Source organism: Notothenia rossii (assembly GCF_949606895.1).
Source record: "Notothenia rossii genome assembly, chromosome: 5".
Lineage (NCBI taxonomy): Eukaryota > Metazoa > Chordata > Actinopteri > Perciformes > Nototheniidae > Notothenia > Notothenia rossii.
Window position 1 is genome coordinate 15,108,322 of NC_136903.1, and position 23,052 is coordinate 15,131,373.

Here is a 23,052-nt window from a genome sequence, read left to right on the forward strand (position 1 = left end):
AATGTTCAGCCTCTCCATGTGCCTTGACCAGTCATCTATGGAGTGCTGTGTGTCCAATGTGTCACATTACATTGGCCAAGACTTTCGCATTTGGCTCTTTCTTGTTCTACCTTTCTTTCATTCTTTCTTTAATCTCATAATATTTATTCTCTTTTACTTTCTTTACACTTTGTGATTGTTTTCATGATGTATGTACCTTGAGGTTTTTCTCCCACACTGTTTGTCCCACTTTAACGTTATCTTTTCAACAATCCTCGTGTGAGGAAACTAAACTTAACATCTATTAACTTTTTACTAAGTACCAGCGTTGCCATGGGAGATCTCTGCTTTCTCTTGAGTTTTTTTTATATTTTTTGTTTTGTTGCATATTCTTAATAACTGAGATATAAACACATCAACACTACTTCATCTGTCCCGTGAAACGTCTGATCCTCTACCCGTTGCTATACATGTCTGTCTTTTGTACATAAAGTGACGTCATGTTGCTATAAATGTCTTTATACATGTGTGTCTCCTTAATATCTGTAGAGGGAATAAGGGTTGATCATAAACTCTATGGGAATTGGAGAATATATTTATTAAATTAAGTGGTTTTGTTTTCTGTCTGAAACTGTGTTTGTTAACTTGTCGGAGGTAACTTTTTGGTTAGAGATATGGATGTTTGCCACACTGGACATATGTACAGTCATCTCAGATTCCAAGTTTCATCAAACACAATTCACTGCATCAAATGTCCTCAGTTGCAGTGCCCGCCATTAATCTGTGGAATCTTTGGAAGATTTATTTGGCTTCGCTCATGGTAGCTAGAGAAGGCACAATCTACTTTGAAGTGACATCTATCCAAAGCAAACTTGGTCGTTTCAGATAGGCATTTTTCAAGCGCCAAACAGGTGGAGGTTGGACTCCCTGTGTGCTCAGACATTCTCTCTTTCCAGAGACGTGTTAGCTTCTCAGCACATGTCCTTGCTTTGTTTCCTCTGGATCAACCCATGTTTTTGCTTTCAGGGGCAACAAGCCAGTTAACAGCCCCAAGGGCCGACCCCCCGACGGCCAGTCCGTGACTGACCTGGCCAACTCACTCACTGGAGACATGGTGATGGTAAGACCCTCCCACCACACTTATACATGACATATTTTCTGCGTCTATCTGTGACACCAACCTATACACATTGTTACCTACATGTAATGAATATCTAAGCCTTCAAAGGGTACCTATTGTGAAAACCCTTTTTTTTGTATTTTTCTATCTGGACTGCTCGCCAAACCCACAAACTGTCAAATAAGCCCAGCCAGTTTTTTGTGGGCTGCCTAGATAAGAAAATATGGGATTCAACAATTCAGATTTGGCTCCCCTTACCATGTCACATGCAGGCTTATTATAATATATTTCCCCCCATCTGGGTATATCCACCAACAGCTGGAGAACAGTACTTTTTGGCAAACTGGGGTTAAAGAGACCGTCATAATGCAGAGCTTTTTAACGGGGTGAAAATAACTATATTCAGACAGATAGCATAAAAGCATAAAATAGCAGACAAGCTATAAACTGTATGTAGCTTCTACACTGTAATGTTCCCTTTGCAAGAAGGTTTTTACTAAAACAGCTGCCCAATGATCTATTGGAGGATCATGCCACCCAGTGCAACATTTAATAGATTTTAGATTACAGTATAGCACAGAGGACTAAGCAATATGAGCAGTCGGCGTTTTGTAATTCCCTGATTGTAATTACAAATCTGTCTACTGCTACTAAAGCACCACAAGCAGCGCCATGGATTCATCAATACAGAGCGCAGTTATGCTACTGATATTTCAGAGACATGATCAGGGCAATAGATTCTGAGCTGCACAGACATTAGTCAGATAAATGATCAATGTTTCAGGCCGACTGGACACATTTAAATAAACTTCCCCTCTGCCCCTGCACTCTCTCTGTCGGGGGTGGAGGGGGTTAACAGGGGACATCACTTTTGGTCATTTGTCTTACAAGTAGGATGCTATCCACCCTGAAATCACTACTATATGACTTATTCAGCTACAAACACAACTGTAAGAAGGATCAACTTGTAGTTCTTCACTTTTCATACGATGTGTTGACAGTAGGGGACATTTTGAAATTTGCCAGACTAATTTGTGAAAGGAAACCTTAAAGGAGCACTCCAGCAGTTTTCTATATAAAAAAAAAATAAGTATAACATATTAAAGTGAAAAAGGCAAATTGTTGATGTTTAATTTCCATAAAAACGACTGTACATCCTATCTGTAATGATTGTGTATCTCAATCAATGCAGAACACAGCTTTAAAGAGGCCCTTTTAGACATGTTCCCTTTCCTCTAGTGTGTGATATCGTTTTTTTTGTGCAATTAAATGGTCGGACAGGGATAAAATCCCAAAGTTCCCTCCATAGGGAGTTTCTCTCCTGAACCAGAAGCCATTAGAGTGGAAGAAACGTACTGATAAAAGTTACATTTAGTAAACTCCTATGTGTGTGATTTTTGTAACTATTCACATATTTTTGGTAGCCTACTACAAGTCATCCTCCATGCTAGAGCCATGCAGGTTGATTTAAAGCTGCATGTGATAATAAGAGAGCCATAATGAAACAGTTCTTACAGCGGCAATCAAGTGAGACGAGCTATCCAAGGTGACTCACACTGTTTGATAAATTAGACGTGGAATATTTCACACTTGCGCTGCCTGTCACTTTTAAAACCCATATTGTCAGAAGCTGAGTCTTTTCCTCTTTGAAATTAAAGCTCTGAGCTAAAACACTGAGAACAACTATTTCAGTTGATGCTCCGATTGAGGTGACATGCAAACCAGACCACCAAGATGATATTTTCCAAAGTATCAATGGAGGAACTTGCACAAAGTGAGCTACTGATTGTATTATCTCCCTCAAAGTCCTCTAACGCTTCTTTCTAATCAATGCTATTGTTGCATAGAAAGAAGAGGAGAGACAGGAGGAGGAGGCAGGGACAGAAAAGAGGTGACCACAAAGCCTAAAGCTGCGAGTGCAGACCACCAACCTTGAGCTGAGCTTTCGTTCACTCTGTGCCGCTCGTGAAACACTCTCTCTCTCTCTCCTTCCCACTCTATCTGTTTGTCTCTCGCTCTCTCTTTCCCCTCTCTGTCCGCTGCTGTCTATCAGATAGTGGCCTTTTAGTGCACAGCGGTGATAAAGCAGTCAGAGTGGCTGTAAGGGAGAATGGGTGGTCTAAAGCTCGCCTATCTACAATCTGAGCACCTCCTGCCTCTTAAGAACATTAGAAAGGAAATGAAACCCTCTCAGTGTTCTTCATGTCAGACCAATCTCTGCCTTAGAGCAGCTGCTTGAGTTGGCTGTGATAGAAATGCTGCTCTAACATCTCCTCCCCTCACAGCGTCTCTCTGTCACGGTCTGTGTGGGAGGAGGTGTGTGCCCTTGGTCTGAACTTCTCCTGTGAGTGGCTGCTGTTGCTGCTGCATGTGTTTGATATTTAATTGCCTACATTTGTGGCCCCGCAGCTGTCTCCAGGTTCAGAGGATGATGATGGTGAAGGGCCCATCAGTGAGAAGCTGGGCCGGATCCAGTTCAGCATAGGCTACAGTTTCCAAAACACAACTCTCACCGTCAAAGTTCTCCGGGGCCAGGAGCTCCCCGCAAAGGACTTCTCCGGCACCTCCGATCCCTTCGTCAAAATCTACCTGCTGCCCGACAAAAAGCACAAGCTGGAGACCAAGATCAAAAGGAAGAACCTCAACCCGAACTGGAACGAAACCTTCTTGTTTGAGGGTCTGTGTTGTTTCCATTCAGTTACTTATCGAAGAAATGCTGCAATTGTTTTGTTTTTTTGTTTCCAAATGTGCTATTAACATTTATTACACTTATGAACAACCCTTCAAAAACCACAACAACTTGCTAAACATCAGTCAATGCTCACTAACTGTTTCCCCCTGCATACAGTTTTAATGTAGCTAACCTCTGGCTGTATAGCATCTTTAATTAATGAAGAAATCTGAGTGTGTTATCGATCCTGTCCTTTAGGATAGACTCATGAATAAAACTCATTATATTGTTTATATTACAAAGTGTTGCGGAACTCCATTCTGAACTCACTGACAACCTTAAGTTTGTTTCATTGTTTCATTACATTTGAATGAACAAAGAGTCATTTCTGAACCCACAAGGAGCACTGTGGGAGATGTGTGAGAATTCACAAACAAGGCGTGATTTTTTTTTTTTTTTCTTTTGTTCATTTATTTAAAAAAAAAAAAGCAATATTTTTGAACATAGCAACTGCAGAGGAAAAAAGCAGACACACAAGTATCTGTATGATCTGAAGTTGTTTCATTTTAACCATCCTGCCTGGATGACAATGCCCAATGGTGAAATAGCCAGTGATGTTCAAAAGGCTCCACAATGAGAACAGAAGCCAGTGCTCTTGAAACATGAATGAAATAGTTCTTGTTACTCGAGTAGAATGATCCCTCTCAGTCTTTTGAGAGAGCGCTGGCTGGTCTTGCAGTTTTCAAAATCCGCTTTGGCCTTTGCCAAATTCCTCCCCGTTAGCACAGTGCAGATTACCCTCTCTGTACGGTCAAGAATATTTATTTCACTCTGCAACGTAGCTCTCCCCCTGTTTCTTTCTCTGTTTTAGGCTTCCCTTACGAGAAAGTGAGAGAGCGAACTCTGTACCTCCAGGTGATGGACCATGACCGCTTCAGCAGGAATGACCCCATCGGAGAGGTGTCAATCCCCCTCAACAAGGTGGAGCTGGGACAGATAAAGACCTTCTGGAAGGAGCTGAAGCCCTGCAGTGATGGCAGCGTAAGAGAGGGAGGAATGGCCATGAGGCTCAAATGATGAAGAATCCAGTGTTTTCATTAATTGCAGTTTTAATTTAAAGGGGACCTACAGTATCATGCAAAATGCACTTTTGTACGTCTTTTATACATGAATATTTGTCCCCGGTGTTCCAGGGAACTCACCAAGTGTCAGAAAACACAACCCTCTCTATTTCCCTCTATACCCAAATCTCTTAAAAAGGGGCTGCAACAGATCTGATACAGACTGATCCAGATTTGAACACTTCTGTGACGTCACAGAAGTGACTCTACGGCTATTGGGCCAACTCCACCAATCAGGAGGAGACAGCCACGGACATTGCCGTTCGAAAGCGCTGGAGAAGCTGTAGTACATATGCCAGGCCTGTAGATAGTGCTGTTCTCACAGAATCAGCCCATGAAAAGACAGTGTTAAATTGAGCTAAATGAGGAATGACTAAAATGCATGATCTGTTTGGTATTTTGAAAAATAAAAAGTATAAATATGCCTTATATAGGTATGGTCCTACACTATATTATTCAAATATAGCATGATAGGTCCACTTTAAAGTGTGATGTCATTTGTCGACTGCTCTTGAGAGCTCCGTTGACATTATGTCAGCTTGAGCAACAGGCACAGCTAAGCCCGCCTGGTCACTGGACCATCTGTGTTTGGCATGAAGGGTTAGAGCAGTGATGTAAGATTACAACTAGTGAGTAATCTGGAGTTTGACTTTCCCTGATGAAATCTGATTGGGTGATTCATACGCAATTGTTTGTGTTCCTCAGGGGAGACGGGGAGACCTGCTTTTGTCTCTCTGCTATAATCCCACTGCCAACACCATCACTGTGAACATCATCAAAGCGCGCAATCTCAAAGCCATGGATATCGGGGGCACCTCAGGTATGTTTGTTTTATCTTTTCTCTTTCTCACCCTTGCTCACCCGTCTGAAGCCCTTGTCATGACATTGGAAGCTCCATCTCTGTGTTCAAACATTTGCTGACCTGTCCGTACTGGAGACGGTTGCCGTCTGGCTCCTAAGCCGAGTTGAACCGTAGATAGCTGCGGCAGCAAGGTGACATTAAATCAAGCATCTCTCCCTTGCCCTCTATCTTTCCTGCTCTCGCTCTCTTTCTGTATATCTAAGAGGATCTTCAGCCTCCAAGCCAAATCTGTGTCAGCTCAGTCTGGTTGTAGTTCTTAAAGTGTCAAGTCTCCCTGTGCCTTCTGTGGCATTTATCTTTGTAAAATGACTGCTTCCTGCAGTAGTGTCTGTTAGTATTACAGAATATGATAATGCTCCAGTATCCTAGTACAAATCCCAGGCCCTATTTCCATAAATACTTCCTCATTTGTATGTTTCCTAGCTCAGGGGAGAAGTTGACCTTGAGCTCAAACTAGCTATCTGCTTCCCTGCTGTCTTTCATGACTTTAATAATTAAGAGATTAATTGCAAACCTGACACTAAAATGCACCTTTTATGGACATTTTCGCCCCTGCTATCATGTAAACTGCTCTGCGTCTACATTGCAGATCCATATGTCAAGGTGTGGCTGATGCACAAGGACAAGCGTGTAGAGAAGAAGAAGACAGTGACCATGAAGCGCTGTCTGAACCCCATCTTCAACGAGTCCTTCCCCTTTGAAGTGGCCGCCCACGTACTTAGGGAGACCACCATCATCATCACCGTCATGGACAAGGACAGACTCAGCCGCAACGACGTTATCGGAAAGGTAACGCTTCACACTACTCTTTGTGTTGTTGCCTTTGGTTACGCATATCCTTCTTCAGCTCCTTTTAAACTCCAAGGAGTTTGTTTTCAGTTTTGTTTGTGTATTTGTCTGTTGTTCTGCAGGAATGAAGGAAACACTCTGTGTTTCATGTAAGGCTGTAGCATGGGCCAAGAAAGAACCCATTACATTTTGGAGAGGATCCCAATCACGAGGGATACACAAATTATTTTTCACTCTCAGTACGATAGGGCATGGCCTTGGCAGAGAGCCCTCCTATTACATAGATGTGATGCCAAATGTTGGTCTCATGTCTATAAAAGTAAGCAGTCGCCACTGAGGTCAGTCAATTTGTGATGAGGTTAACAGTCCAGTAATTAATAATTGAATTATTTATACTCTCATACATTTTTCACCAGCGTTGACCAAAGTGACCAATGAATAGAAATATTCCTGGAGCAAAGTTTAAAAATCTGGACCTATAGGTCTACACAACAACATTTACGTGTTAGCAAAACTTACTGTTTTAATTTTGTCATCGGGCTAACCCTTTCTCTATTTTAAAGGAATTATTTGACATCAGGAAACACACATATTAGCTTTCTGGGAGACACTCTTACTGTATGTCTTGCAATGATGTATTAAAGCTACAGCCAGGAGACTCGGGTTAGCTTAGCATAAAGACTGAAAGCAGAGGGACTTGGTCTAGCAGTTGCCAGGCAACCAGTGGAGACTCCAGGGCCTTACAGCAACAACAAAAAAGGATTAATTGATGTAAGGTTCCAATGGCTAAAATATGTTTCAAAATCCATAATGTGAGGCAGCTTGAAAAAACTCCACGCTCCTTCTTTCATTTCAACTCATCCCTGCTCGCAGCACTAGTCCCTCTGAAATACCTGATGCCAGATATCGCACAAGCATTGTGGCTCTTTCCGTTAAGGAGCTGCCGTGTCTGACTGAGGGCAAAATGAATGTTTTGACATGTCTAAATGACAAAATGCCATTACCTAAAAATGAAGAGATGTTTATTAATTTAACCTTTTTTTATATTCAAGGTATCATTGAGGTGCAATTTTCAAATGCATTACATGTCACTTTTTAGACACTTTTTTCCAAAGCGACTTACATACTCAATACTACAGGAGCAATTTTGGGTGAAGTGTGTTGCCCAGGGACACAACGACATGCTGACTGCAGTGAGGTTTGAACCTGTGACCCACTGATCCAAACACCAACGCTCAACCCACTGCACCACACGCCTCACCTTGCAATGCAAATGCAATGACAATTTTCAATTGCAAAAACAAAGAACAGGGATAAACAAAATGAAAACCTATACATAATTATGATTTGGAAAAACCATTGTAAAAATAATAACAACTAAAACGTTCTGATTGGGCAATAATATTTTGAAGATAAAATAAAAAAAAGTTATGCAAAACTGTTACAATAAGAGGTTTAAGATCAAATAAGATATCCAGCTAATTGATTTTAATCTGGTCTGGTATTTTGTTAAAGGAGTAATGTGCAGTAAAATGTTAATGTTCCCATAATTAAAATGCACTCCATATCTGAAAAGGGTTATATTCCTAAGTTTACTTCATCATCCTTCCCCTCTCTCAGATCTACCTATCGTGGAAGAGTGGACCCGGGGAGGTGAAGCACTGGAAAGACATGCTCGCTCGGCCGCGTACTAACGTCGCCCAGTGGCACGCTCTCAAGGCTTGATCGCACCGCCCAGCTTCGTCCACGGCCCCTCTCCGTCTCCCACTCCCCCTCCCCCCCCCCCTCCTCCTCCCACCTGTCCTTATGCACAAGACTGACTTGCTGCCAGGCTGCGAAACACGGGTACAATTAGCCATCTGCTCTCTTAAACCTTTAAACTCTTTTTCTTTCAAAATCTCTATTCCTCTCCCACTCTTCTAACTTCTTCTATTCCCTCCTCTTCATACAGCTGTGTCTTAGTTTCTGTGTCTCACGACTTTGCCAATGGTCCCCCTGTTTCTGACCGTCTGTATGTCTGTCTGTCCTTATGCACTTTGCCTGTGGAGGTCCGATATTCAGTTTCTTTGTCGACCCCTTGGTTCTGAACTGCACTGCAACCCTCGACCCATTTAAGGTGCCAGTCCCGTGGGATCACAGAGAATCTTAAGTAACGATCTAATCTCATATAATCCTATTGTATGACTATTCCAGGTACACAATACTATACAGTATGTACATTATGTACATGTACATATTAATATATTAGGAATAGATTGGCAGAACTCCCCCTATACCCATGATTAATGTAACGTATGCTATCCATAGCCTGTCTGTTGTTTCCCATCCCTCTTTTCTCATCATTAGACGCCTTGTCATCTGTCTCAATTGTACTATATCCTGTCCATTCAGCCTCCCTCCTTTTACCCAAAAAGTGGTTTAATGTTCAGCTGAAGTCGTGGAAAGCAATCAATACTCGGTTTGTGATGAAACCTGCTAAACTCGAGATGAAATTGTTGATACTGCTTTCTCTTCTCTCCCTCTTTTTTCCCCCTTTATGCTCTTCTTCATCTCTTGTTATCCTTATGGTTTCCTCTTTCTCTTCCTCTGGCACAATGTTAGTGTATCCAGCCTTTCTGGACCCCCACCCCTCCTTGTCGTCTGTGTGCTGTGGGTGCTGTGCTGTAGCTCCAACAAAAATAGAGATTAAAAAGAAAAAAAAAACTGGACTTTCCAAAACTGGGAAAGCAGGAAAACAATAAACGTGTGAAATGGACCGCTCCTGATTTTTCCAGACAAAAAGCCCTGAGACGGAGAGAGAAAAAAGAAGATGAAAAAGACCCAAACAAAAAGAAATCCCACATGATACCATGATGTCATTTTTCACAGCAAAGGAAACCAATTTAAAATCTTCTTCCAATTTTAAGATGAAAACAGAAGCAACAAGTTTGTGCACATGCATTTGGTTTTGTGCACACTTCCGTCTGTTTATTGATGCTATGATCTTTGTCCTGTTTTGTGGTCATGTGCTGAAGGAGGTCTATCTCCACGACTGAAGGTGGGTTAATGTGTGCCTCTTGCTATGTGTATGTGTGTGTTTGTTCACAGGAGCAACACGACTCAGACTTGGCAGAAATCTTCTTCTCTTTTCTCTTTCTCATCTTGCGCTCTTCTTGCTCTTCTTACTGCCATTGTTTCCCCCATCCTACTTTACTGCCCAGCCTTCAGAACGACGGCACAGGGAAGTTCTATCTGCACTTTTTGAACATGTTATAACAATAATAATAATGATAACGACAGTTTTGATGATGATTACAGTTCCGGTGAAAATGAAGGGAGGAGTATCTGAAAGGGTGAGCAGCAGTTGGGGAGAGGAGACGTCGTCTGTGTCATTTCAGGGTTTGGAGATGAAGTGAAGGACACAGAGGAGTGATGTAGGGCTCTCATTCTCCTCTTTTTGTTCCCCGTTTTCCTCAGTGCACCTGAGTACAAAGATATGTGCAAGTTTGTGTTCGTCAGCTGCCAGACTCCTGGTGTCGGGCCGCTAGTGTCTGATTGCCAGGCGAGGATAGAGAGGTCGCGCTTGTCTGCTTGTCACGCTCAGGCTGGCCACCACAACAGTGCTATTAGACAAAGTGTTGATCACAGCGAGCGCTGTCAGAGCTCTAGCGAAAAGTCTTGATGCTCCTATGTGAGTCCATGATGCTGAACAACTGGAGCATGTCTGGAAACAGCAAGGCAGATGTGGATTCTTGCTTTATTGCGGAAAGATAAAAAAAGATGTCATGCCTTTCTCTGAGTTTTTGTTGCCGTTCACAGACACTGCGAATGACCCAGACAGCTCGTGTGATATTAGATGATGGTCTGATGTTCCGCCGCGAGATACTGTGGAAGCAGATTAGACATTATCTTTTCCCTGAGTGCTTGAAAGCACCACAGAGTGTACTGGTAGATGCCCTGCTTGTCACACACATTCAGCTCAGCTCGATATTCCTGTAACGTAAATAAAACTGTCACAGAGCAGCACCATGAATACTGTCAGCCATTAAGAGCTGCTCACAGACGTCTACTCTTCCTTAGTGTACTCTCTCTATTCTAACAGTGTGTGCTTTCACATTCATAAAGACTGGTGAAGCATAATCCTGTCAGGATTTGTGTTTTTCTTTATGTCTAAATGAGCATCCACCTTTCGAACATCTGTCATGTTTGACTGACTCACCGAGCAAATGAATCAGTTGTTTGTTTTTAGTTGAAGCGTCCCTGCTTCTGTTAATGCAGCGTTAGAAGTTACTTTCAACTGGCCCCATTCAAATGATACCTAAGATACTTTGGGCCCTGCAGTACATTGTATTCCCTCTTTCATGCAATCCCTTGATAGTATCTAATGCTTCTTTGCTTGTTTTGATTTACGATTATGAGAACCTGATCACCACCAGAGAGATGTTATTGTAGTCTTATCTGCACCAGGCTAGTCCTCATCCAGCGTCTCTATAGGCCGGTGTTGGCAGCGCACCGTTTACTGCGAGTGTGTTCTGGGCAGTGCGTTTGGTGTGAGCCTCGGTGCTGCTGTGATGCACTGATCCAGTCCAGCACCCTTCAGAACAATTGGTCAGCCGTGGAGCAGGGCCCACTGTTTTGACAGCCTCTGCCTGCAGTGTCACAGCACATTACCTTCCTATTAGTTAGTCAGAACGCAGTAATATCTGCTTTCTTGGACATTAGGGACTCACTATTTGCAGAGCTAATACTCGCTAAGAATAAAAACTAACTATGAAGCATTTCCATTAGCAGGCATGAAGATGATGGATGGGGATGAAGATGTGTCACTCAGAATGAAGAAAATAATCAGGAAGCAATCGCTGTGTAAAGCTGTGAAAACCGAACGTGGTTTGAATGTGCAGGTGATGAGTCAACACAATACCGCTGCCATTTCCTTTCACTATGATTACAAGTAGCTCAAGGAGAGATAAATTGCTATGCTACGAGGGTTTGCAACGCTTAGTCATCAGTGACCCTGTAAACTGGGGGATATGGCTTTATTTTTAGTAACATGAGGCATAGTGCGTTGTTACTGATCCTCAAAGGTGCACTGGAGGCTGGAAGCTTTTAGAAAAGTACTGAGTGCTTTTGCATTACAGAGTTCTTAAATGCAAATTCATTCCGCGGTCATTTTTTATTTTCAAAAAGTTAAGTGGAATGCCATTAAGTAATTACTGTAGCAGTGACAGTTTGGCAAAGACAGGAAGTTATTGACCTTAATCATTTATTGGGTTACCAAAGGCCCCACTGCTATAAGTAAATGTGAAAATAATATCAAATCAAGTTTTATTTATATAGCACATTTTTAAAATGATTTTTGGTCGAGCCAAAGTGCTGTACATATAATAATTACCTTACAGTAAGGACACTATACAGTAAATACAACAGCACAGTTTGTGCAGAACATCAGTATGAGAAAATGACACCCTCTGACCTTAGACCCTCACATCGTACAAGGAAAAAATCCGGAATCAATGGAAATATATTTTTTATCGCAATATAGTAATTATTATTTGCATTTTTAAATACGGTCTTATAGAAACCCAATATTTAGATGAGGATTAAACCCCTCTCTTTTACATTAACTGCATATTTGTTGAAGGTGGAAAGATACTAAAATGTAATTCACTTTTACTTAGCTGACCTTTAAAACATGTCATCAGTACAAAATCAAGCTAAATAAAAATTGATTATCTTCATAAAATTAGGACAAGTCAGCAAGTATTGGGCTGGTAAAACAGTGAAGTATATTTTTTGGACTGTTAAAGAAGAAAGCCGTAAACTCTACCTATGGTAATTCTAATCCATCATTTATTCTTATGAATTTAAATAAAAGATATCAAGTGACAATTCATCCTCGTTGTCACAAAGTTAACTTTTTAATCTGAAACTGACTGAAAAAAACTCTCAAATGTCTCTGTACAGTACTATAGCCTCTCCTTTCCTAAGAAGAGGAACACTGTGGCATATGATTCATCACAGGGTATCCAGAAAGTTGCACTTTCCTTAAAATAACCAGGAGTCTCAAACCTTTTATTCTCTCAGCGCCAGCAGTCAAAAAGCAACACCATTAAAATGGATGGTATGCTCAGAGCCCGACAGTACAGAGGAGAAAGTAATTTCAAAATCCCAGTTTTATTATTCCGCCACCTGTCTCAACAACTCTTAAGGAGCTGCGTTTCTTTTGGCACCAGCAGCAACGACCTTCAACAATCTTGGGCTCATGAATACAGCATGGCAGTGCTGCATATGTTGGTGACTTTTCTCAGGCTAACTCCACTCTGTGTACCTGCTCTCCTTGTGTTCAGCCTCGCTTTTTTGTCATCAGTGATTCATCCTCTGGCAGGTCATTGGTCGGTGAAGGTGTGGATAATTAACATTTGATTGTTGAGGTTTCATTCAAGAAGACTGACACTGTCCACAACTCTGCCACAGAATTAAGGCTCACCAAACTGACTCTTGAGTTCAATTACATTTGAACCAAGGTGCTTTGATTTCTCTTTATAAGGTGGTCAATCTGAAGGTTGCTTTTACTTTAGGAAAAGTCAATTTGTCACAGCCATAGTAAACATTATACTGGTTAATATTAGCACGTTAGCATTGCCATTGTGCTGTCGTGGGAAGTAACATTTACTCGACACTGTGCGTACAGTTTTGAAGGACTTGTACTCTACTTCAAATATTTGATACTTATATTTTAAGTTGGCTACCTCGCAGATTAAGATAATTAATGCAAAGTATGATTTATACATTATGATATATTATTATAGGTTAAGATAACCATCAGTGTATAACGTAGTTAGAATTAGCTTCATTTTCGCCAGCTGCAACATTACAGTGATAGATGCATTAATAGTTAAAATACAGTGATATCAAATATATTTTTTTCTGAAATGGGCCCTTCGGCATATTGGCTACTTTACTATGTGACGTGTACCTTAAATTTTGATGCTGTACTTAAAGTATTTTTTTATTTCTACTGAATAGCATTTCGCTTAAAATATAAGATCTTCGAATCTAAATGAAGCGAGTGATATTGTTTCTCCTTGCCATGCTCCCACCCTCGTGATTCTGCAGCATTAGATTTCCATTGATGGATATGGCTTTCATAAGATGAGTGTCAATGACTCACTCTATTGGAAAGGTGCCTGCTTTGCTGTGGTGTGTGCAATATTAATTTAAAGGAAACTGTGCTTTATGTCTTAGAGAACTTTGTGTGTGTCTGCATTACAATCAGGCTGTACTTATCTCATACTGGAGGGACTGCAGCTGACACTTTATTCTGCTGAATCATATTATGACAGCTGAGTCAGCCCCAAAGTCTTCTGGGTCACATTTGTCATTGTGCGGTCATTCCGTGTTCGGGTCTCACCCTGCGCAGACAGACCTCGCCTCCCCTAACTCACCCTTTCAATTGTTTTAAGCATCTGGTGAAAACCAATGTGACTTCTCCCAATCAGGGTTCAAGTAAGCATTATTTGAATGGTAACAAAATGAATATGAAAAACAATAACGAGTAATAATATCTTTTTTCTTTCTGTTCACATTTGACTGTCGGTCAGTGTGTATGTGTGTGTGTGCTTGGTGTTCTTGTGTTGGGTTTATTTCTTTATAAAAATGTGATAAGAAAATCCTTCTGTTTTTGGAACCTTTATGTAAATATCGTTGGTGAAAATTAACATTTGTTGTACGCCGAGTTTTCTTTTGTCACTTAAAATGATGAAGAAAACAATGATGTTGATGAATAACAGTGGTGATGTTGATGATGCTGAAGCTGATTATACCTGCCCTTCTTGAATAAGGGCTTTTGATGTCCGCTGTATTTTTGTTGGAGGTGTCGTGAGGCTGAGGCAAGAGAAACAAAGGGAAGGAGTGATACCCAACACATCCTACATTATCAGGAAGTGGACTGAGAGATATGTGGCGCAAATTGCAGCCTGTCTTACTCACGGCGTGACACCTTGTTCTACTTCTACTATAAATTTGAAGCGGTCTTTGGCTGTGTAAGAAGACACCTCCCTGTGGAGACAGTCTGCCCGGTCGCTTGGCATCACATCTCACCCCGTCTGCTTATAGGCTTGGGGATTTACTGTAATGCCATTGTGTTAGACAGGATTGGCCCTGCGCTGACACTGATGATGCCTTCCTCATTGAATTTGCAGTCATTATCGCTCTGCTGGAGGCCATACATGGGGATGGGCATGTGAGGAGGTGGGAGATTTCCAAGTGGGAGGATGTTTGCCATACTCCGACCCTGGAAAGACAATTTGCTTGTGATTCAGCTTTCTATTCTGGGGGAAAACTCATGATTAAGCACTGCCATGAACTTGCCACATTATATGCTCGTCTCCTCTTTTATCAGATATTTGTATGAACTTTCAAACTCCAGCAAGAAAAATCCAGGACTAGTGCTATGAACCCCATATAGCAGACGCATTGAAATGAGGGGTTTTGTGAGGTAGAGTAAGATTGATTTCTCTAAAAATCTGCCCTGTGCCTTCTCAACAGACATATGTCCGGCCCTCTGCTGCATCCAAAAAAGAAAATGCACAGGGCTGTAGTCCAGTAATTTTTAATAACAGTCCCTGCAGGTGTCTGTACGCCTACTCCCCTATTTTCCATATGCCACAGCCTTGTGTATCTGGCTGGGTTTATGTACAGTACAGGGACAGAGCGTATCAGTTTGGTTACTTTTAGGACTGTCTCCGCCACAGACATGATATGATACAGCAGATACTCCCAGCAGCTGCAGGAAGGAAGGACATAGAATACAGTCCTGCCTTCATCTGCAATACCATCCTTTAGAGGGAGTCCCACGAGGAGTCAGGAAACAAACACACACACACACACACACACACACACACACACACACACACACACACACACACACACACACACACACACACTATCTGTCGCCTATCGATCCACTGAGAATAAATTCAGAATATGAATCCTTGAATCCTGATCCTTCTGAAGATGTTTGTTTTTTCTTTCCTCGCTGGTTGTAAATAGAATTGTGATTCAGTTAGAGCATACTCTAACTCCTGCCATAATGTGGACATTTTAATCAGGTAGGTAATAAGCAATACACTTATCGAGTCCTAATGCCATACACTGAAATATTACTTACCAAGTCTGATGGTCACTCTTGAATTTTGAGGGATGTCGAGGGTAACACTCCTGTTTCTTCAACTCCTTTCTCCACTTGCCATGGCCCACCTCTTCAACAAAGAGTGCTCTAACTTAAAACACACAATTGTGATGTGTACAATCTGATTTAATGTATTTATTTATGTATTTTTGCCAACTTTGTATAGTGTATAAATATCTATAAATATATGAAAAATGACAGTACTGTATAGATTTTAGCTGCCTGGTAAGGTTAATAGTATATACTTGGTAGACTAAAAGAAAAAGCGTAGAGCTGTTCAAAAGCCAGTCATTGAGAAAATGCTTTCTGTAAAACCCGGTGCCGCTGGCTCTTTTTATATCCTAGGTTTCGTTTCTGGTTTGTTTTTTTATTATTGCCAGTGGGATCCAAAGTGTGTGTTGTTTCTTCTTTTCGTCCGTTTGTTTGTTAATTGGTTCGTTTGTTGTTTTTTCTTAACAAGACACAGCCAGGTTCTGGCAGCCAGGAGAGTGCAGTGGAACGCAGACTGGGACCCTGTGCAGTAGTGTGTGTATGTGTGTGTGTGCGGGTGTGTGTGTTAGGTGTGTGTCCGTCCATGGTAGTACTAGTGCTCTCTGTGCAGTGCCTCCCCACCCCTCTCTCTGATGTAGTTGTGTAGTGTCATGTGACGCAGTGTGTGTGTTAAGGTGCAGGATGACTGTTGACTGAAGCTGGCAGATGCCCTCTCTTCTCTCTGTGTTTCCTTGTTTCCACTCGTCTTCCTCATTACGCTCCGTCCTACACGTAGGCTATAGATTTCGACTTCCTCTGCTCAATTTCTCATTTACTCTCCCATTCAGCTTGTAATGCAAACACCACCAGAGTCTAATTTCCCAGTAATCCATGCTTCCTCATCTATTTGTGATTCTTTGACCATTAGCATCTGTCGTCCGTTACACTGCACATTACCTAGTTTTTCCTACAGCACTCTGTGGACCAGAGAATGATTTAGCACAAAAAAGAGCATCCTCATCCCTGTTCATGTTTCTGCTTCTCTTCACGGAGTTGTACTTTTATCCACCTCTCATCACAATCCCCGAGGAGAAGGGCAGCTGCCAGCTCAGCACGCAGAAACACAAAGCAGCCATAATCAGATGTCAAGCACAGCCCTGATGCTCAAATCTATGTTGTGGTGGCTTCACTGCCGCCCCGTTTGTAGCAAGAGAAGGAGAATAGCCTTAAAGATTGGACCAACTACACACAAAAAAAAGTAGTGGGATATGTGCATTCGTAGTGGATTATTATTACCTTCCCCACACCAGATTTATTACTAAGTATTCCGATGTGTTGCTTGGTTGCTCTGTATATATCTGTGTAGTACTTCTGTTGATGTCCCTGTGTTAGGATAGTAACGGGTTCTTACTGGGCGGCCTCCGCAGACGTCCTCTCCCTCCTACCTCGTCTCATTTCCTCAAAAACTTCAAACATTCCATCTAAATCTCAAGTGAGCAACATTTTAAAGACGATTAGATTACCACGTAAACTGGGGGAGTAAAAACAACAGAGGGACTGAGCTGCAGACATTTCCGCTGGAGCCATGATAATAACCAAGACGTCTTGTCTGTGTTCACGTCCCTCTGAGAGCTGATGGCACGCTCAGCATAAAGACCAGCACGCTCGCCTCTCTGCTCCTCCGTTACCCTCCTTCACACCAACCTCATGGGGGGAGAAAAGGGTGAGGTGGGTGAGGAGGTGGCAGAGCCCTGGGGGGCGGCAGAGAGGCCACATCCTGGGTCAGGAGGGAAGGGAGCAAGGGCGTCTCGAGGTCAAACCCAGTAGCACTTTGGTTTTGCGTTCCATGTTTTTTTAGCCTCTCCTGTTTTTTGGCCGAGCGGACTGTGATCTTACTGGTTGATTTTCTCGTTCTCCTCCACCCATCAGTGTTACAGAGTGTGTTGGGTGGACGGAGCCATGGAGCTGAGCTCTGATTTTGTTCCATATTAAAGAATCATTTTTACAAAAGAACTGTACAGAGATTCAATGGTCTTTCTTTGAAAAATGTTCTTTCTTTAACCTGTTGAACCCCATCCCCCCGGGCGGAAAAACGCATCATCTGCAGGAAACAGCGTCTGAGGGCTTCTTAATATTTAATAAACTATGAATGTTTTATATCCATGTAACGGGAAGGAACTCTGCTAACTGATCTTTTTTCTTTTTTTTTGCAAAAAAAGACCACAAAGCTAACACTGAGCCTCTGAATTAGCCACGAGCAAAAAAATGCCAACGCCGGTTGCACAGAAACTCACTCATAACACCCTTATTACTTATCGTAACTGCACATCCAACCCATCCATTAGCATCGTGAGAAGACACAGAATCGATGGGTATGTATATCATCACTCCATGATAAGAACTCGCAACATAATAAAAAAAAACAGACGTAACACGTGACGCTATAGGTAGAAAAAATGGCACTATGTCTTACCTTCGTTGTCTGATCAAAAATGTTGATAATCCATAAGCAATAAACCTACTTTTCCGTTTTCAGATTTCAGAGCGTGAGACAGGTTCGCTCTGGGCAAAACTTCATGCGCGAAGCCCCCATTTTTTTTGGTGACGTGTGTGTATATGTATGTGGAAATTCCCCTTCGATTCTATTGGCTCTAACGGTTAAAAAGAGATGTCAATCACCAAAATCGACCAATGGGTTCCAGAGAAATGGCAAAAACGCCCATTTCTACCCAAATTACCCCAGAGGTGGAGTTTAAATTGATACAGGGTACTTATTATGTTGTACTTTAGATTCCTAAAGCTTTTAGTCTACCATCCCATCATTCAAGGGTGGTTTTCTCTATAAGTAAAAAAGAATTTTTGGACGGACACTATAATTTACAGTTTTTTTCCATGTTCAATCGGAATTTTCTTTAAAATAAAAAACATCTATATTGATTCTGACTTTTCTACATCCAACTCACAGGTTTATCATTACTTTGAGAAAAAAGATTATTAATTTTTACCTTTTTAGAAGTGTAGTTATGGTCATTTGTTCTGGAAATGTCATTTTCGAGCCTGAGACCTGAAAAACAGGGATGGGGTTCAGCAGGTAAAGGACCGGTGTTCAGGGGGATTTATTGGCAGATAAGGAATATAATAAATATGTTTTTATTTGTGTTTAATCCCATAGAACTATGAATTGTTTTGTGTTATTTATCTTAGAATGAAAGCTTCACATCTTAAAAGGAGCAAGTAATTTTCCTGGTCCATCGTTGTATGTTTCTACAGTTGTCAAAAATCAAACACTGGTTATAGAGAGGGACTCGAGCCTTTTTCATGTTAAAGTGGCAGAGTGAATTTAGGGGTGGGAATGCACCTGAACTACTCTGTAGGTTCTCTACATTTCATAGGTTTCCTTTCATGGTTTCATGGTCCTCAGAAGTCTTACTGACTTAAGTGATCCTCTGAATTCTTCTTCAGTACCACCATGAGTTTGGTATTTTTGTTTTCATAGTCAAACGTTTTGACTACAACGCGATAAATTGCAAAGAAAATTGTAATTCAAGAGATCCAAGGTCTCGAGGGGATAGATTCATATCATTTGGGTGATCCTCTAATGATACATTTAGTACCAACACACTGCTAAATTGAGGCGGATATAGTCATTGTGATATTATAAGTATGATGACTATAGAAAACAAATCATTGCCAAGTACTCACAGAGGTTCTAGCCTGACTGTAGACTTTCAAGCTCCTAATTGTGACTATATGCTCTCTTTTTTTTATCATGAAACATGTTTTTCTTTTACTGATAAATAAACTCAATATCTTTGGATTTTTGAATTATTTTATATTTTGGACAATTAAATGGGTCAACTTGGATACGTACTTATTTTGTGTAGGTTTAAAATATGATTTATGCTGTTACATTAACGCTTACCCTAATTGGAAGTCAGGTTTCAAGACCAGAAATAAAAAAAAATCCCGACAGCTAAATGTGAACAGGGGTATCTAAATTGTTGTGGCCATGTTTTGTCTCACATAATGCACATTACAGTGTAATTAAACTGCAACATAAGTGATTAGAGTGTACCATTACAATTCAAATTGTTCTAACATTTGCTGATAAAGGTGACAATTTGCAAAGGTTGTTTTTGCCTTTGAGTGCAATTAAAAATGTATAGTGGGAAGCTTCTACTCTGAGCATAACATTATTAAGCATGAAGGTAAATGATTTGCAAAGCTACATGCTACACTCAGAGGAAATCTTTCATCCCATTTTCAAGGATGATGACACTCATTACTTAGCTCTCATTGCAGTTTGTTTCATTTCGTGTGTGTGTGTGTGTGTGTGTGTGTGTGTGTGTGTGTGTGTGTGTGTGTGTGTGTGTGTGTGTGTGTGTGTGTGTGTGTGTGTGTGTGTGTGTGTGTGTGTGTGTGTGTGTGTGTGTGTGTGTGTGTGTGTGTGTGTGTGTCCATTAGACATTATAAACATTCAATATTGCAACATCAACATGGTGAAATAGTTTGTCTTTAATGTAATCTTCTTCTCATTGAGTTACATAATAGTTAATATTGTACATGTCAGGTAATGTACATGTTTTGACTTAAAATATCTTATTTCATGCCTGAATCCCCCTCTGCTCGTCACAGCCTGCCTCTTTAGCATTGCACGCACCAAAGATGACTGAAACTCGAAATGGAAAAAGATGACAATGCAATTTACACCAAACCGTACCTGCCAGATTTGCCTATTAAGTAGAGAAGTCAAAAAGGAAGCAGGAAGGAGATAAGACCCAGAACAGAGAGGCAGTGAAGCAGAGAAAGCACCTCCGAGACCTGACACACAAAGAGGGGTCTTAGCGCTTGAGCTGTCTCTTTATGTCTCTCTAAATATGAATTCCATGCTATTGTATGGCAGACATAGAAACAGGTTATTGAACCGACAGAGAAACTGTCGAGACTCTCCTCCTGGCTCAGAGTTGGGCAGGAAGCACAGCCGAGCTCCTGCAGACGGGGCCGAGGGTTGGTCCCTCCCTGAATTACAACAGACGGCTGCAGGCGAGCCAAACGCATCAACTCGACGGGAGACCCATGCTTGCATCACCTCCATCTATTTTTAGAAATACTGCACCCACCTTTTTCAGTCTTTAAAGCTCCCTCTGTATTCTAAGTGGTATCTCGAATGTGAACACCCTCCCTTCACTTTTATTCTAAATTTGATCATAAATCGCCTATAGCTGGGCCAGGCTACAGCACATTCAGATCGTATGTGAATTATGCAAATGCAGAACAAACACAGATTGCTGTACTGAAGAGATCACATGGAGAGTCTGCAGGTTTTCATTTCAAACAGTACAGCAGGTGCTTGCACTGATGGGCTCTTCCTATCTGAAGTTGGTCCAATAAGTGAAATCATCTGCTTTAATCTTTAACTGGAATGAAAATGGGCGGCTGGTCTATTCCTGCTGTATGGATCGCTGTGAGTTTATAATTAGAAATGCCAATAATGTGAACATTGTGTTTAAAGAAAAGAAGCAGGAAATGAGACTGTCAGTTTCAATGATGCAGGCGTTCCCCTGTAGTTATTTTTTGAGAAAGATAATGAACAGTCCCAGGCTTGGCACGACAGCACGTCAAGAAAGAAAGAGTGTGGAACGACAACAGAAGCAACAGCTTGGCAAAGATAGAGTGCCAGCGTTGGGCAGATGGAGAGAGCAAGAAGTGATGTGACAGAGGTGAAGATGCAGAGCGAGTCTAAGTAAATGAGATGGAAAGAGAAGGAACAGGAAGTGAGAATTAAAGGAAATGTGTGGAGATGATGTAGCAACGATGCTTTGTCAGATTAAATGATCCATTGGGTGAGCAGCATGTTATGGCAAAACCCTAGTTAGATATAATACTTTAAATCCCAAGTAAAAATGAATCACTGAAGAAAATCACCCTTTTTGAATTGTTCATACTGAGTTCTACGATTATGTGGCATCTCTGATATAAAGCTGAGGCTATTTATAGATATCCCTCTTTTACTCCTTTAATTTAATACAAAAACCCTCCTGTTGGGGGGTTAGTTAGTGAGAATATGTATATAGCATCTGGAAAAATGACAGTTTTTCATGGTGTCCTAAATACACCAGATGTTCACATCCTCCAGATCAATTTGAGATGCATGTACAGATGTGTGGTGTACAGACACATTCTCCTGCTAACAGCGCTAGATCATAACTTCCTTTCTCGGATGGACATTTTTATCAAGATGTCATGCAAATATCTAGCCATCCATCATTTTTTACATAACCTCACATCTTTTCTGGGCTAGCCTGAAGTCAGAGCCACTGTAGCATCACACTGCCATCCAATGGACGCATGAGGAATCTGTGCAGTCTGATGAGGACTTCTGCTACTGCACGGCTCAAATGGAATGCAAATCAGTTTTATTTATACATCATGCCACTTAAAAGCTTTACAACCTGTAAATCATACAATAATAGTAATCTTTAAAACAGTCAAGGAACTATTTAAGCTGAATTAAATAAGGTGTAGGAATTATATAAATTACCTTCAACGATGATAGTGAATTGTGCAAATTTGTATGGGCAATAATTATTATTATTATTATGAATTAGAGACACTTGTTAGATTAAAACCAGTCAGACAGTCATAGTGTCTGTACTGTAAATAATATAAATAGGTATGATTTTGAATGAGAAATACAATGTAGATATGTTAAGATATATTGTTTAATGTTTGTACGATAAAAGAAAGTTCCCAATACACAACATTACATTGGTAGAACTTTACTTTACCCCCTTTTTAGGACACATATCATATAAACATTTAACACACTGTAATGCAGCTGCACCTCGTGTAGGATCAGTGTTAACGGAAAAAAGCATGGACCTGAAACAATATTACCTTATGATATTATTAACTGTAATATACATATAATCATTGGACACTGCAGTCACTGTTGAGCGGTAATGTTGCTGCCCCTTGTGCTGAATCTCCTAGCAACAGAAACATGTTTCCCTTCAAACTACCAGAAGACAGAGAGGTGAACAACAACCTGGAGATGCAGGTACGTCTCAGGAGCTTTCTTTTTTATCTAAGATAATTTGTATTTGGTGTATATATAGATATCTGTAGCTGTACTGCTGTGCTGCTGAACTTTTTCTCCTCTCTCAAACAGCATGTGATAGAGGGAGCACTTATTGCAATATTATCTACAGACTCAGTAATCTCTTCTTGAGAAAGCTTGTGTTTCTGTCAAACCTAAAAACAAAGGAGTTACACTTTGTTTGCTGCCTCTGTTTGTGGTTACAGCGCTGAGCACATGCCCAGAGGATATTTGTCATCCATCACTTTCTTTGTCACTGAGGGTTTCCATTA

At 41.1% G+C, this 23,052-nt stretch overlaps 1 protein-coding gene across 6 annotated transcripts in view; it reads left to right on the plus strand.

Annotated features, from left to right (window-relative positions):
• The window catches only part of syt7a (synaptotagmin VIIa), an 84,479-nt gene extending 66,780 nt beyond the window's left edge, over nt 1-17,699 (plus strand). For 5 of the 6 annotated variants that reach the window (XM_079684134.1, XM_079684135.1, XM_079684136.1 and 2 more), the window contains 6 exons: nt 1,006-1,099; nt 3,509-3,776; nt 4,642-4,811; nt 5,597-5,711; nt 6,343-6,542; nt 8,163-17,699. In XM_079684134.1, the coding sequence (XP_079540260.1) occupies nt 1,006-1,099; nt 3,509-3,776; nt 4,642-4,811; nt 5,597-5,711; nt 6,343-6,542; nt 8,163-8,267 (952 nt within the window). In that variant the 3' untranslated portion in view covers nt 8,268-17,699. The remainder of the gene's footprint in view (nt 1-1,005; nt 1,100-3,508; nt 3,777-4,641; nt 4,812-5,596; nt 5,712-6,342; nt 6,543-8,162) is intronic. The other variant, XR_013808634.1, reaches the window with a different exon arrangement.
• The last annotated feature ends 5,353 nt before the right edge of the window (nt 17,700-23,052 follow it).